Source organism: Canis aureus, chromosome 15 (assembly GCF_053574225.1).
Source record: "Canis aureus isolate CA01 chromosome 15, VMU_Caureus_v.1.0, whole genome shotgun sequence".
In the NCBI taxonomy this organism is placed as follows: domain Eukaryota; kingdom Metazoa; phylum Chordata; class Mammalia; order Carnivora; family Canidae; genus Canis; species Canis aureus.
In genome coordinates this window covers 33,267,396-33,282,753 of record NC_135625.1, presented here as the reverse complement: position 1 = coordinate 33,282,753, position 15,358 = coordinate 33,267,396, and the positions used below count along the sequence as shown (strand labels likewise).

At 38.1% G+C, this 15,358-nt stretch overlaps 1 protein-coding gene across 6 annotated transcripts in view; it reads left to right on the top strand.

The window, feature by feature from the left end:
* The window catches only part of TEX15 (testis expressed 15, meiosis and synapsis associated), a 91,891-nt gene that overhangs the window by 55,724 nt on the left and 20,809 nt on the right, over positions 1–15,358 (top strand). For all 6 annotated transcript variants that reach the window (XM_077849067.1, XM_077849065.1, XM_077849068.1 and 3 more), the window contains one exon: positions 9,969–10,206. In XM_077849067.1, the coding sequence (XP_077705193.1) occupies positions 9,969–10,206 (238 nt within the window). The remainder of the gene's footprint in view (positions 1–9,968; positions 10,207–15,358) is intronic.

The window sequence follows — 15,358 nt, the reverse complement described above, 5'->3', positions numbered from 1 at the left end:
GTTGGGCTTCTCACAGGGCTTGAGGTTCTCTCTCTTCCTCTCCCTCTGCCCCCCCCATCCCCACTCTCTCGAAAAAGGGAAAAAAAGAAATTTACTTCTTTTGTAAACTTAGTTAAATCCCAATTTTTCTTACCTTGTTTATGCTTTATTTCATATATCTTACTTTCTGCCGGCTAGACATTGATCACTTATCAGCAGTCTGATGGATTTGAAAACAAATTATTTTTCCAGCTCTCCAAAGCCAGTTACTTCATTTTCTTTAACTGTTTCCTAAAAAATATACTTATGCTTACATTCTCCCCTCCACATAACCCCAGTAGCTAAACAGAGTTCTTTTGTTTCCGGTTAAAGTTTGAGATATGATACTAAAAGTGTTTGATTTACTCAACAAAAAATTATTCACTACCTATTATAGACAAGGTATCTTGGAAATCTGTATAATTTAATTAATTAGGATATGGGCATTCCACCTGAGGCACTTATCCCTTTTATTCTATTGTAGTTGGTTTTGGTAGATAAACATCATAGTAGCACACAGTCAATTTTAAGTTCACGATCTTCCAAAAGATATCCAAATTTCTAATATTGTTTCTACCACTCATTTGTTGTGCTGTGTTCACTTATACATAACTTCTCTGTCCACACAAATTTTCTTATCTAAGTTTTTACATTTCCTTACTTAATGTTTAATAAAATGGTGGTAAAAAAAAAAATAATGACCAACCCATAACCAAGAGTATTTCTACAGGCTGGGTTGATTTTAAACTTTCCACTCCAGAGCTTAAAGTATGTATAAGGTACAGGGCTGACAGATTGTGACACTTCCTCCTCATTAGTGTGCCTGCATAAAAACAGGAGGAAGTATTTTTGGAAAATTATTCTTTTTTTTTTAATTTATTTTTTATTGGTGTTCAATTTACTAACATACAGAATAACCCCCAGTGCCCGTCACCCATTCACTCCCACCCCCCGCCCTCCTCCCCTTCTACCACCCCTAGTTCGTTTCCCAGAGTTAGCAGTCTTTACGTTCTGTCTCCCTTTCTGATATTTCCCACACATTTCTTCTCCCTTCTCTTATATTCCCTTTCACTATTATTTATATTCCCCAAATGAATGAGAACATATAATGTTTGTCCTTCTCCGACTGACTTACTTCACTCAGCATAATATCCTCCAGTTCCATCCACGTTGAAGCAAATGGTGGGTATTTGTCATTTCTAATAGCTGAGTAATATTCCATTGTATACATAAACCACATCTTCTTTATCCATTCATCTTTCGTTGGACACCGAGGCTCCTTCCACAGTTTGGCTATCGTGGCCATTGCTGCTATAAACATCGGGGTGCAGGTGTCCCGGCGTTTCATTGCATTTGTATCTTTGGGGTAAATCCCCAACAGTGCAATTGCTGGGTCGTAGGGCAGGTATATTTTTAACTGTTTGAGGAACCTCCACACAGTTTTCCAGAGTGGCTGCACCAGTTCACATTCCCACCAACAGTGTATGAGGGTTCCCTTTTCTCCGCATCCTCTCCAACATTTGTTGTTTCCTGCCTTGTTAATTTGCCCCATTCTCACTGGTGTGAGGTGGTATCTCATTGTGGTTTTGATTTGTATTTCCCTGATGGCAAGTGATGCAGAGCATTTTCTCATATGCATGTTGGCCATGTCTATGTCTTCCTCTGTGAGATTTCTGTTCATGTCTTTTGCCCATTTCATGATTGGATTGTTTGTTTCTTTGGTGTTGAGTTTAAGAAGTTCTTTATAGATCTTGGAAACTAGCCCTTTATCTGATATGTCATTTGCAAATATCTTCTCCCATTCTGTAGGTTGTCTTTGAGTTTTGTTGACTGTATCCTTTGCTGTGCAAAAGCTTCTTATCTTGATGAAGTCCCAATAGTTCATTTTTGCTTTGGTTTCTTTTGCCTTCGTGGATGTATCTTGCAAGAAGTTACTATGGCCGAGTTCAAAAAGGGTGTTGCCTGTGTTCTTCTCTAGGATTTGGATGGAATCTTGTCTCACATTTAGATCTTTCATCCATTTTGAGTTTATCTTTGTGTATGGTGAAAGAGAGTGGTCTAGTTTCATTCTTCTGCATGTGGATGTCCAGTTTTCCCAGCACCATTTATTGAAGAGACTGTCTTTCTTCCAATGGATAGTCTTTCCTCCTTTATCGAATATTAGTTGCCCATAAAGTTCAGGGTCCATTTCTGGATTCTCTATTCTGTTCCACTGATCTATGTGTCTGTTTTTGTGCCAGTACCACACTGTCTTGATGACCACAGCTTTGTAGTACAACCTGAAATCTGGCATTGTGATGCCCCCAGCTATGGTTTTCTTTTTTAAAATTCCCCTGGCTATTCGGGGTCTTTTCTGATTCCACACAAATCTTAAAATAATTTGTTCTAACTCTCTGAAGAAAGTCCATGGTATTTTGATAGGGATTGCATTAAACGTGTATATTGCCCTGGGTAACATTGACATTTTCACAATATTAATTCTGCCAATCCATGAGCATGGAATATTTTTCCATCTCTTTGTGTCTTCCTCAATTTCTTTCAGAAGTGTTCTATAGTTTTGAGGGTATAGATCCTTTACCTCTTTGGTTAGGTTTATTCCTAGGTATCTTATGCTTTTGGGTGCAATTGTAAATGGGATTGACTCCTTAATTTCTCTTTCTTCAGTCTCATTGTTAGTGTATAGAAATGCCACTGACTTCTGGGCATTGATTTTGTATCCTGCCACGCTACCGAATTGCTGTATGAGTTCTAGCAATCTTGGGGTGGAGACTTTTGGGTTTTCTATGTAGAGTATCATGTCATCGGCGAAGAGGGAGAGTTTGACTTCTTCTTTGCCAATTTGAATGCCTTTAATGTCTTTTTGTTGTCTGATTGCTGAGGCTAGGACGTCCAGTACTATGTTGAACAGCAGTGGTGAGAGTGGACATCCCTGTCTTGTTCCTGATCTTAGGGGAAAGGCTCCCAGTGCTTCCCCATTGAGAATGATATTTGCTGTGGGCTTTTCATAGATGGCTTTTAAGATGTCGAGGAATGTTCCCTCTATCCCTACACTCTGAAGAGTTTTGATCAGGAATGGATGCTGTATTTTGTCAAATGCTTTCTCTGCATCCAATGAGAGGATCATATGGTTCTTGGTTTTTCTCTTGCTGATATGATGAATCACATTGATTGTTTTACGGGTGTTGAACCAGCCTTGTGTCCCAGGGATAAATCCTACTTGGTCATGGTGAATAATTTTCTTAATGTACTGTTGGATCCTATTGGCCAGTATCTTGTTGAGAATTTTTGCATCCATGTTCATCAGGGATATTGGTCTGTAATTCTCCTTTTTGGTGGGGTCTTTGGTTTTGGAATTAAGGTGATGCTGGCCTCATAGAACAAATTTGGAAATACTCCATCTCTTTCTATCTATCCAAACAGCTTTAGGAGAATAGGTATGGTTTCTTCTTTAAACGTTTGATAAAATTCCCCTGGGAAGCCATCTGGCCCTGGACTCTTGTGTCTTGGGAAGTTTTTGATGACTGCTTCAATTTCCTCCCTGGTTATTGGCCTGTTCAGGTTTTCTATTTCTTCCTGTTCCAGTTTTGGTAGTTTGTGGCTTTCCAGGAATGCGTCCATTTCTTCTAGATTGCCTAATTTATTGGCGTATAGCTGTTCATAATATGTTTTTAAAATCGTTTGTATTTCCTTGGTGTTGGTAGTGATCTCTCCTTTCTCATTCATAATTTTATTAATTTGAGTCTTCTCTCTCTTCTTTTTAATAAGGCTGGCTAATGGTTTATCTATCTTATTAATTCTTTCAAAGAACCAACTCCTGGTTCTGTTGATCTGTTCCACAGTTCTTCTGGTCTCGATTTCGTTGAGTTCTGCTCGAATCTTTATTAACTCCCTTCTTCTCTTGGGTGTAGGATCTATTTGCTGTTTTTTCTCTAGCTCCTTTATGTGTAAGGTTAGCTTTTGTATTTGAGTTCTTTCCAGTTTTTGAATGGATGCTTGTATTGCGATGTATTTCCCCCTTAGGACTGCTTTTGCTGCATCCCAAAGATTTTGAACGGTTGTATCTTCATTCTCATTAGTTTCCATGAATCTTTTTAATTCTTCCTTAATTTCCTGGTTGACCCTTTTATCTTTTAGCAGGATGGTCCTTAACCTCCACGTGTTTGAGGTCCTTCCAAACTTCTTGTTGTGATTTAGTTCTAATTTCAAGGCATTATGGTCTGAGAATATGCAGGGGACAATCCCAATCTTTTGGTATCGGTTCAGACCCGATTTGTGACCCAATATGTGGTCTATTCTGGAGAAAGTTCCATGTGTGCTTGAGAAGAATGTGTATTCAGTTGAGTTTGGATGTAAAGTTCTGTAGATATCTGTGAAATCCATCTGGTCCAGTGTATCATTTAAAGCTCTCGTTTCTTTGGAGATGTGCTTAGAAGACCTATCAAGTATAGAAAGAGCTAGATTGAAGTCACCAAGTATAAGTGTATTATTATCTAAGTTATTTCTTCACTTTGGTTAATAATTGATTTATATATTTGGCAGCTCCCACATTCGGGGCATATATATTGAGGATTGTTAAGTCCTCTTGTTGAATAGATCCTTTAAGTATGATATAGTGTCCCTCTTCATCTCTCACTACAGTCTTTGGGGTAAATTTTAGTTTATCTGATATAAGGATGGCTACCCCTGCTTTCTTTTGAGGACCATTCGAATGGTAAATGGTTCTCCAACCTTTTATTTTCAGGCTGTAGGTGTCCTTCTGTCTAAATGAGTCTCTTGTAGACAGCAAATAGATGGGTCCTGCTTTTTTATCCAGTCTGAAACCCTGCGCCTTTTGATGGGGTCATTAAGCCCATTCACATTCAGAGTTACTATTGAGAGATATGAGTTTAGTGTCATCATGATATCTATTCAGTCCTTGTTTTTGTGGAATGTTCCACTGAACTTCTTCTTAAAGGGGAATTTTAAGAGTCCCCCTTAAAATTTCTTGCAGAGCTGGTTTGGAGGTCACATATTCTTTTAGTTGCTGCCTGTCTTGGAAGCTCTTTATCTCTCCTTCCATTTTGAATGAGAGCCTTGCTGGATAAAGTATTCTTGGTTGCATGTACTTCTCATTTAGGACCCTGAATATATCCTGCCAGCCCTTTCTGGCCTGCCAGGTCTCTGTGGAGAGGTCTGCTGTTACCCTAATACTCCTCCCCATAAAAGTCAGGGATTTCTTGTCTCTTGCTGCTTTAAGGATCTTCTCTTTATCTTTGGAATTTGCAAGCTTCACTATTAAATGTTGAGGTGTTGAACGGTTTTTATTGATTTTAGGGCGGGATCTCTCTATTTCCTGGATCTGAATGCCTGTTTCCCTTCCCAGATTAGGAAAGTTTTCAGCTAGAATTTGTTCAAATACATATTCTGGCCCTCTGGCCCTTTCGGCGCCCTCGGGAACCCCAATTAAATGTAGGTTTTTCTTTCTCAGGCTGTCGTTTATTTCCCTTAATCTATCTTCATGGTCTTTTAATTGTTTGTCTCTTTTTTCCTCAGTTTCCCTCTTTGCTATCAACTTGTCTTCTATGTCACTCACTCGTTCTTCCACCTCGTTAACCCTCGTCGTTAGGACTTCTAGTTTGGATTGCATCTCATTCAATTGATTTTTAATTTCTGCCTGATTAGCTCTAAATTCTGCAGTCATGAAGTCTCTTGAGTCCTTTATACTTTTTTCTAGAGCCACCAGTAGCTGTATAATAGTGCTTCTGAATTGGCTTTCTGACATTGAATTGTAATCCAGATTTTGTAACTCTGTGGGAGAGAGGACTGTTTCTGATTCTTTCTTTTGAGGTGAGGTTTTCCTTCTAGTCATTTTGCTCAGTGCAGAGTGGCCAAAAGCAAGTTGTATTGGGAAAAGGAGAAAAAGAGAGGAGAGAAAGAAGGAAAGAAAAGAGAAAGAGAAAAAAAAGGGAAGAAAAAAAAACGAAAAAAAAAAAAGAAAAAGAGAAAGAAAAAGAAAGGAGAAAAAAAGGGGGTGGGGGAAGGAAGCAAATCAAAAAGCAAAACAAAACAAAACAAAAAAAAAAAAAAGAACCACGGGGGAGTATCTTCTGATTCTGTGTACTTTAAGTCCCTTGGCTTCTCCTGGAAGTTGTCAGTCTAGCTGGTGTCCTGGGGGAGGGGCCTGTTGTGCTGATTTTCAGGTGTTAGCAGTTGGGGGAGCTGCTGTGCCCCTGCCTGGTGCAGGGCTCAGTGGGGGTTGTTTACCCCGTGAGGCCGCAGGAGGAACAGCCCCAGTGACGGGGCCAGCTCTGGAAACCTGGATTCAGCTCCGGCAGGAACTCCGTCTGCAGGGCCTGGAGGCTCTGGGGCGGGGCCGCTGATCTGCTCAGCTCGGGGCAGGAGCTTCCTTGCTGTCCTGAGCCCTCCCGGCCTCTGCCTGTCCCGGGGGAGGCCGGATCCTGGGCTGTGTCCCGGCGCCCTGTGCTCCGGGGCCTGCGCTGTTGGATTCGCGCTCCCGGGCCGCGCAACCCCCTCCGCGGAGCTGCCGCCCGAGCCCCTCCGAGCTGCTCCTGGAACCGCGCAGTTCCCTCCGCGGAGCCGCCGTCCGAGCCCCTCCGAGCTGCTCCGGGTCCCGCCGTGCGCGCTGCAGCCCTTAGGGAGCTCGGCGCACTCTCCTGGGCGCGCAGTTGCTCTGTTACTGTCCCAGGGAACCCGAGGGCATCCTCGCCCTCCTGGGTCCTGCTCCAACTTCCTGGAGCCCCTTTCCCCCGGGAAGGTCGGTGCAGCTCCTGCGTCTCCGGGACGGGGCTCTCCTGTCCTGGGGACACTCGCCTCGGCCTCAGCCCGGCTCCTCGCGGGGCCCCTCCCCCTTGGAGGCCTTTGTTCCTTTATTTCTTTTTCCCCGTCTTCCTACCTTGATAGAAGCGCGAACTCTTCTCACTGTAGCATTCCAGCTGGTCTCTCTTTAAATCTCAGGCCGAATTGATAGATTTTCAGGATAATTTGAAGGTTTTCTAGGTAATTTGGTGGAGACAGGTGATTTGGAGACCCTACTCTTCCGCCATCTTGCTCCTCCCCCCCTGGAAAATTATTCTTAACTTATTACTTGTTTCTTTATATTTAAGATAATATAAATATTGCAGCATTATTTATAACAACCAAATGATGGAAGCAGCCCAGGTGTCCATCAACAGATGAACGGATAAAGAAGATATGGTGTGTGTGTGTGTATATATATATATATATATATAATGCAATATTACTTAGCCATAAAAAAGAATGAAATCTTACAATTTGCAACAACATGGATGGCCGTAGAGAGTATAATGCTAAGTGAAATAAGCCAAGCAGAGAAGGACAGATACCATAGTATTTCACTAATATGTGGAATTTAAGAAACAAAACAAAAGAACAAAGGAAAAAAGAGAAGCATAAAATGGACTCTCAACTATAGAGAACAGATGGTTACTGGAGGGGATGGATGAACTAGGCAAAGGGGATTAAGGTTACACTTACGGGACGCCTGGGTGGCTCAGTGGTTGAGCGTTGGCTTTCAGCTCAGGATCTCATTGAGCTCCTCACAGAGAGCCCGCTTCTCCCTCTGCCTGTGTCTCGGCCTCTTTCTCTCATGAATAAATTTTTTAAATCTTTAAAAAAAGAGAGACATTTACCTTGACAAGCACTGAGTAATATATGGAATCGTTGAATCATTATATTATACACCGGAAACTAACATAACACTGTATGTTAACTACACTGTAATTAGAATATTTTAAAACTTCTAAAGGATAATTTTTTATTGCTCACTTTTATCTAAATATTTAGTCCTAAATGATTTTCAAGTGTTATTCTGAAAACATATATTGAAAACAAGAGCATATTCAGTTTTATTACTAATATAAAACTCAGAGAATATTTTCTACTTTAATTTTAAAAGGTTTTTGGAGCTCTGGGTCAAATCTTTATTAAGTTATAATTACATTTTAGTCAATCCTTTAAGAGGATATAGTGCTAAGCCACCAAGATGACTGGATAACACAAAGAATTATTTGGCCCAAAATGTTAATGGTGTGTGCCACTGTTGAGAATCCTTGCTCTAGGGTTTACACACAGTGTACCTTCATGTAATGTCATATTCATGTGTAATGTAAGAACCTTGCAACAATGAACATTTTCCTTCCTTCCCCCCAAACTTTGAGCTGTTGTTAGTACTGTCATATAGGAATTCCTCCTAGGCACGCTCAGAAAGTTAATACTTTTCCAGATTTTAGGGAAAACTAGTTGAGAAAGTACTCTAATTATTCTGTAATAATTAGACCTTATCGACATTGATATCTTAGTAGTTCATAGAATTACTGATGTTACGTTGTAAGCAAGAGCAGGAGATAACAATATGTGGAGTTCAGAGTTAGGGTTGACATTTCCGGGAACAGGACAAAATGGTCATGATCTAATCAGTCTTTTTTTTTTTTTTTAAGATTTTATTCATTTATTCATGAGAGACACACAGAGAGATGCAGAGACACAGGCAGAGGGAGAAGCACGCTCCCTGTAGGGAGCCCGATGGGGTACTCAATTCTGGGACTCTGGGATCAGGCCCTGAGCCAAAGGCAGACACTCAACCACTGAGACACCCAGGTGTCCCTAATCAGTTAGTCTTCCTTGTACCTGTTGCCATGTGTTTTGTGGCCCTGTATACTGTAAACATTAAGTTATTCATGCAAATAAAATAGATACTAATATGCTGATGTGCTTAGTGTAATTTATACAAACTCTGTGAGTGGTATTCCAGGAAACAACAAATATTGGTAGCATGTGGTATTCAAGAACAGTTTTCCTTTTGTTGTATACACATTACTTTCTAGGTTCTGAAATTCTCCACTGCTGACAATCATTTGGAATCACATTTCTGTCCTATTCTAGTGATCGACCTCTCTACTATATCACCTAGTATGGCAGACATAGCTGCTACTATGTAGATTCCCTGTCTAATCTGCTAGTTGGGGTATATGTCTTATACAGTTAAGTGGCTCTTGTTATGGAATATAAAATTTGAAGAGTGTGTACTTCAGATTATAAGTGTGTGTACTTCTTTTCTGAGGATGATTAATAATTTCCTTACTTCTGTGATAGGAGTACTCTGTAATCAAATCCTAGCTTGTTTCTTCCAGCTATTACCTGGACCCCTGAAAAATAGAGAATGTCCCTAATAATTTACCATGTATGTATCTCTATATATTTATTTAAGAAATGCATGTTCTTTAATCCATAGCACAAATAAGAACTTGAGGAACGCCTGGGTGACTCAGTGGTTGAGTGTCTGCCTTTGGCTCAGGTCATGATCCTGGGGTCCGGAGATTGAGTCCCACATCGGGCTCCCCGCAGGGAGCCTGCTTCTCCCTCTGCCTGTGTCTCTCTGCCTCTCTCTCTCCATGTCTCTCATGAATAAGTAGTTTTTAAAAAAAAGAATAACTTGAGCTCTGGAACTTAATGAGCAAAAGTTCATATACATAATTCCAACTCTGTCACCTTGCTGTTTTGGCAAGTTACACTCTCTGAACTTAATATTCCTCATTTTAAAAAGGAGTCTAACAGAGGCAAGGGAGATGAGGGGGAAAATGGCTATAACAACAATAAAATAATAACAATAGCAATCAATTTTTGGAAAATTCATAAAAATTTCAAAAAAATTAGTGTGCTAGGTTTATTAGTAGCATTCAGGAAATGTTAGCCCTTATTATCACTGGCCTCTACCGAGTGTAGTCCATAATTCTGGATGAGTAGTTATCTACTTCTTGAATTCTTTCTTTAGATGATTTTCAGCCTCACTTGTTATTATAGGATAATGATGCTTCTGAATGTTATCAATAGTTGTCTTGTTTTCTAACTGTTGTTAATCTGAAGTATTTACCTTCTCCTTGAAAATTCTGTTAATATTCTCATTTAACTATACACAGTTTGTTTTGCCTTAGGTCAGAGATGCGTGAGAGTGGAAGACATGGCAGAGAACTTGAAGAACATTTCTGCTTTTTAGCACTTTCTCAGAATGATGTGGCTGAAATATATCAAAATGGGATAAGTACCAGAACATCTACGTTGAAGATACTAGGAAATCCTCTTCTTGGAACTTATATGTTTAGACATGTTGATGTTGCTTTGAATTATGCTCATAGTAGAAGCACTACTGTAGAAAGTATTATAATTTTTAAGGTGGGTAGCATAAAACAAATACTAAATATTATATTCAGCTGCTTTAAATTGACCTGAAACATATTGTCCTTTCAGTATGAATTATTAGTGTTTTTAAGTTGCATTATATAAAATAAATAATACATATATTACTTTCATCATCATGATGATTTGGAATTTTCCCCTATTTCTGACTTTAGTTGGGTATGCAGCATAAAACAAAACTCCAACTAATTAAATACAGCCATTATCATCTTTGTCTTTCCAATTTATATTTTTTTCTGTCTTAAATGACTCTTCTCTCTCTTTTGTTCAGACTATAATGAATACTAGAGTATTTTAAGTATTTTTCTCAAAACATTGGTTATAGTAATTCTGCCTTAAGCTAGTTACTAAGCTCTTATTCTTTATTTTAGGTAATAGTATTATACAATGTTAATTTCTTTTTTAATTTTTTATTGAAATGTAATAGACATACAGTGTTACATTTGTTTCAGGTTACAACACAGCAATGTTTCTTAGTTTTGATCATTTTGCCATGCTTATGAAAGATGTTAACTTTAAGAAAACCTGGATACAGGTATATAGGACCTCTGAAAAGTTTCACAACTTTTCTGAAAGTCCAAAATTACCCAAAATTGAGAAAAAAAATAAGTCTTACCAAATCTTAAGCATCAATAAGTGTGTTTAAGACACACTTTTATAAAGTTTTATTTTATTTTTTTAAGATTTTATTTATTTATTCATAGAGAAGCAGAGAGAGGGAGAGGCAGAGACACAGGCAGAGGGAGAAGCAGGCTCCATGCAGGGAGCCCGATGTGGGACTCGATCCTGGGACTCCAGGATCATGGCCTGGGCCGCAGGTGGCGCTAAACCGCTGCGCCACCAGGGCTGCCCTATAAAGTTTTATTGTAGCTTTGTCAGGACTACTAAAATCACAGTAAGTAGGCAGGATCCTCAGGTTTATAACATAAGATGTGTGTACATAAAACCATTGCTTCCATTGGAAGGTCTCAAATATTATCAAATTCATAAAGCATAATTTATTTTTATATTAAAAAGTAATACATACTCATTTTAGAAAATTTGATGCATACTAAGAAATTCCAAAAAGCCCGTTAATAACCACAGTTAATTTTTTATATATCTGTAGTCTTGTATATATAGATAGATATGCATGTATAATGATAATTAAAATGTATTCTTTATATACTGTATAACTTTTTTTTCATTGATTATAAGACAGAGTTTTCATTGCATTAAATAAGTATTCTTCTCCAATAGCCTTTTGTTGTTGTTGTTTAATTTTTTTTTTAAGTAAAATCTCTACACCCAGCATGGAGCTCAGACTTAAAACCCCAAGATCAGTAGTCACACACTTTACCAGCTGAGCCATCCAGGTGCCCCTCTAATAGTCTTTTGAATAACTAACTACATAGTATTCTACTATATAGCTCTACCATAAGTCTGCATAACAAATTTTTTAATTTGAGGTTATAAATTGTTTGGTTTTTTGTTTTGTACTTTTAATTACTACTTTGTTCAAATACCCCTTGTAGGTATTTTACACACAACTCTGGTTATTTGCTAAGAATTAATTGATTAATTCCTACCTAGAAATCAGATTAGGAACCAAAGCTATGTATACTTTCATAGCTTTCGATATGTAATGCCCAGTTGTCCTGAGAAAGGTTATATTATACTTTTTTAATAATCTTTACCAATCTTAAATGTAATTTAATTCTCATTGTTGGTTCAATTTTTTTTTCATAGTTACTGCTGAGTTTAAGCATTCTACATATATTCCTTAATAATATATGAGTGTGTGACTCTTGATTTTAGGATTGTGAGTTCAAGTCCCACACTGGTCATGGAGCCTACTTAAAAATTAAAAAAAAATTTTAAATTAAAAAATATAGTTGTCTATTTATATCCTTTCCCAGTTATTATCCATTCATTAAAGTATATTTTGAATATACTTTGAATTATATTTTATCACTTAATATTTTCTTTTTTAGAAAAATAAACTTTCATTTTGGAATGAATTTAAATTACAGAGAAGTTAAAGGTAGTACAGAAAGTTCCTGTATACAGTTCACTCAGTGTCCCCCCTAATGTTAGCATTTCATATCACTATGGCACATTTGTCAAAACTAAGAAAAGTAGCATCATATATGTCAATTATATTTCAGTAAGAAAATTAAAATAATAAAATGAAAAGACTAACATTGGTACAGTACCGTTAACTATAGACTTTATTTGGCTTTTGCCAGTTTTCCTACTATTTTTTTCTCTTCAGTACCCAAATGCAGTATATCACATTACATTTAGTATTTTTAATTTTGAGTGAATGTATTATTATTATATTGAAAAATAACACTAATAGAATTGCTGACTTTAATTAAAATGTGCACTTGTCATATTAATTGTACTTTCTTTTCCCTTATTTTTTACCAGTTAATTATGTTTGTGGTTTGGGTTTTTTTTTTTTAGGATTTAATTTATTTGAGAGAGAGAGTGAGTGTACAAGCAGGGAGAGTGGAAAGGGCAGAGGAAGAGGGACAAGCAGACTCTGTGCTGAGCACACAGCCAATGTGGGGCTAGATCCTAGGACCCTGGGATCATGACCTGAGCCAAAGGCAGACACTTTACCAACTGAGCCACTCAGGCACCCCTGTTTGTTTTCCAAACACAGCCACATAAGTGTTCCTCACTATATCCTACTCAATGCCATTATCTTCACCCTGATCCAGATTAATATATATATGATACATCATAGTCTTACTTTATTTTATTATTATTTATTTTAAATTTTTAATTCCAGCATAGTTAACATACGGTGTTATTTTAGTTTCAGGTGTACAGTGTAGTGATTCCTGAGTTCCATATATTACTCAGTGTTCATCAAGATAAGTGTACTCTTGGAGCACCTGGGTGGCTCAGTTGGTTAACCATCTGACTTGATTTCAGCTTAGGTCTTGATCTCAGGATCATGAGTTCCAGCCCTGTGTTTGGGCACCATGCACCACCCCCCTGAAAAAAGATGTGAGTACACATCTTTTTTAATCCCTTTCACCTATTTCACCCATCCGCCCCCTCTCTGATAACCATCTGTTTGTTCTCTATAGTTCAGAGTCTGTTTTTATGGTTTGTCTCTCTTCTCTCTCTCTGTCTCTCTCATAGATTGTATACCCAGTATGGGGCTTGAACTCACGACCCTGAGATCAAGAGTCACAAGTTCTGCTAACTGAGCCAGTGAGGCATTCCTGTCAATTTTCCCTTTGCTCTTTTGTTTCTTAAATTCCACAATTGAGTGAAATTCTTTGACTGCCTTATTTCACTTAGCATTATATGCTCTGGATCCATCCATATTGTTGTAAATAGCAAGATTTCATTCTTTTTTATGGCTGAATATATTCAATTGTATACATACACCAAATCTTTATTTATCGTTGGACACTTGGGTTGCTTCCATAGTTTGGCTTTTACAAATAATACTGCAGTAAATAGGTGCCTATATCCCATTGAATAAATATTTTTTATTCTTTGGGTAAATACCCAGTAGTGCAATAGTTAGATCATAGGGTAGTGTTATTTTTAATTTTTTTGTGGAACCTCATACCATCTTCTACAGTGGCTGCATCAGTTTGCTTTCCCACTGCGAGTGCACAAGGATTCCTTTTTCGCCACATCCTTACCAACACTTGATTTTTGAGTTTTTTATTTTAGCCATTCTGGCAGGTATGAGGTGATAGTAGTTTTGATTTGTATTTCCCTGGTGATGAGTGATATTGAACATCTTTTCATATGTCTGTTGGCCATCTGTAAGTCTTCTTTGGAGAAATGTCTGTTCATGTCTTCTGCCCATTTTTTAACTGGATTGTTTTTCGAGTGTTGAGTTTTATAAGTTCTTTATACATTTTTGGATACTAACCCTTTATTGGATATGTCATTTGCAAACATTTTCTCCCATTCAGTAGGTTGTCTTTTAGTACATTCATTTGTTTTTGATGTACAAATGTTTTGAAATGCCTTACGATTTCATGGTTTTGGTTTATGGGTTCTTGGCACATATGCTTAGAAAAGAATTCTCACTTTGAGATTAGATAAATGTGACATATTTCTTTCTACAGTGTTTGCATCACTAAATATTTAACTTGTTTGGCACTTATTTTGGTCTATATATTAAGAAGGGAATTTAATTTTTTTCATTTGTCTCACACCATTTATTGAATGTTTTTGGTTCATTTATTTCAAATGGTACTTTAAACATACTATATTTTTACAGATGCTTGGATTTACCTGAAGCTTTTTATTTTATTCATTCCCTGCCCTCCCCACCCCACCCCCGCTTCTTTTTGTGGTAGTAACATCCTTTTAAAAAATATTTAGGAGTGCCTGAGTGGCTCAGTTGGCTAAGTGTCTGACTCTTGATTTTGGTGCATTTCATAATCTCAGTTGTCCTGAGATCGAGCCCTGCATCAGGCTCTATAGGATTCTCTCTCTCTCTCTCTCTCTCTCTCTCTCTCTGCCCCTCCCCTCCTATCTCAATCTCTCAAAAAATTAAAAGAAAACAAAAATATTTAATACCTTGGAAGTGTAAGTCACCTGCCCTGTTCCATCATTCTCTTATCTCTGACCCAACATTTTTTTCTAAAAATTTTTTTCCAAATTTTCTAAGCTATTCTTTTTTACAGAGAGAGAGAGAGAGGCAGAGACATGGGCAGAGGGAGAAGCAGAGTCCATGCAGGGATCCCATTGTGGGACTCGATCCGGAACTCCAGGATCACACCCTGAGCTGAAGGCAGACACTCAACCACTGAGCCACCCAGATGACCCTTCTAAGCTATTCTATTTTGTTTAGTCTTCTAGATAAGTTTTTAGACTGACTAAATTTCATTTCTACAAATATTTTCTAAAAAAATTTTTTTTAACATTTTATTTATTAATTTATAGAGACACAGAGAGAGGCAGAGACGCAGAGGGAGAAGCAGGCTCCATGCAGGGAGCCTGATGTGGGACTCGATCCCAGGTCTCCAGGATCAAGCCCCGGGCTGGAGGCGGCACTAAACCCACTGAGCCACCAGGGCTGCCCCTATTTTCTAAAATTTTAATTACAATTACTAGAGTATTAGAGTTTAATTTAGAAAGGGAATTGACATGATTATAACTT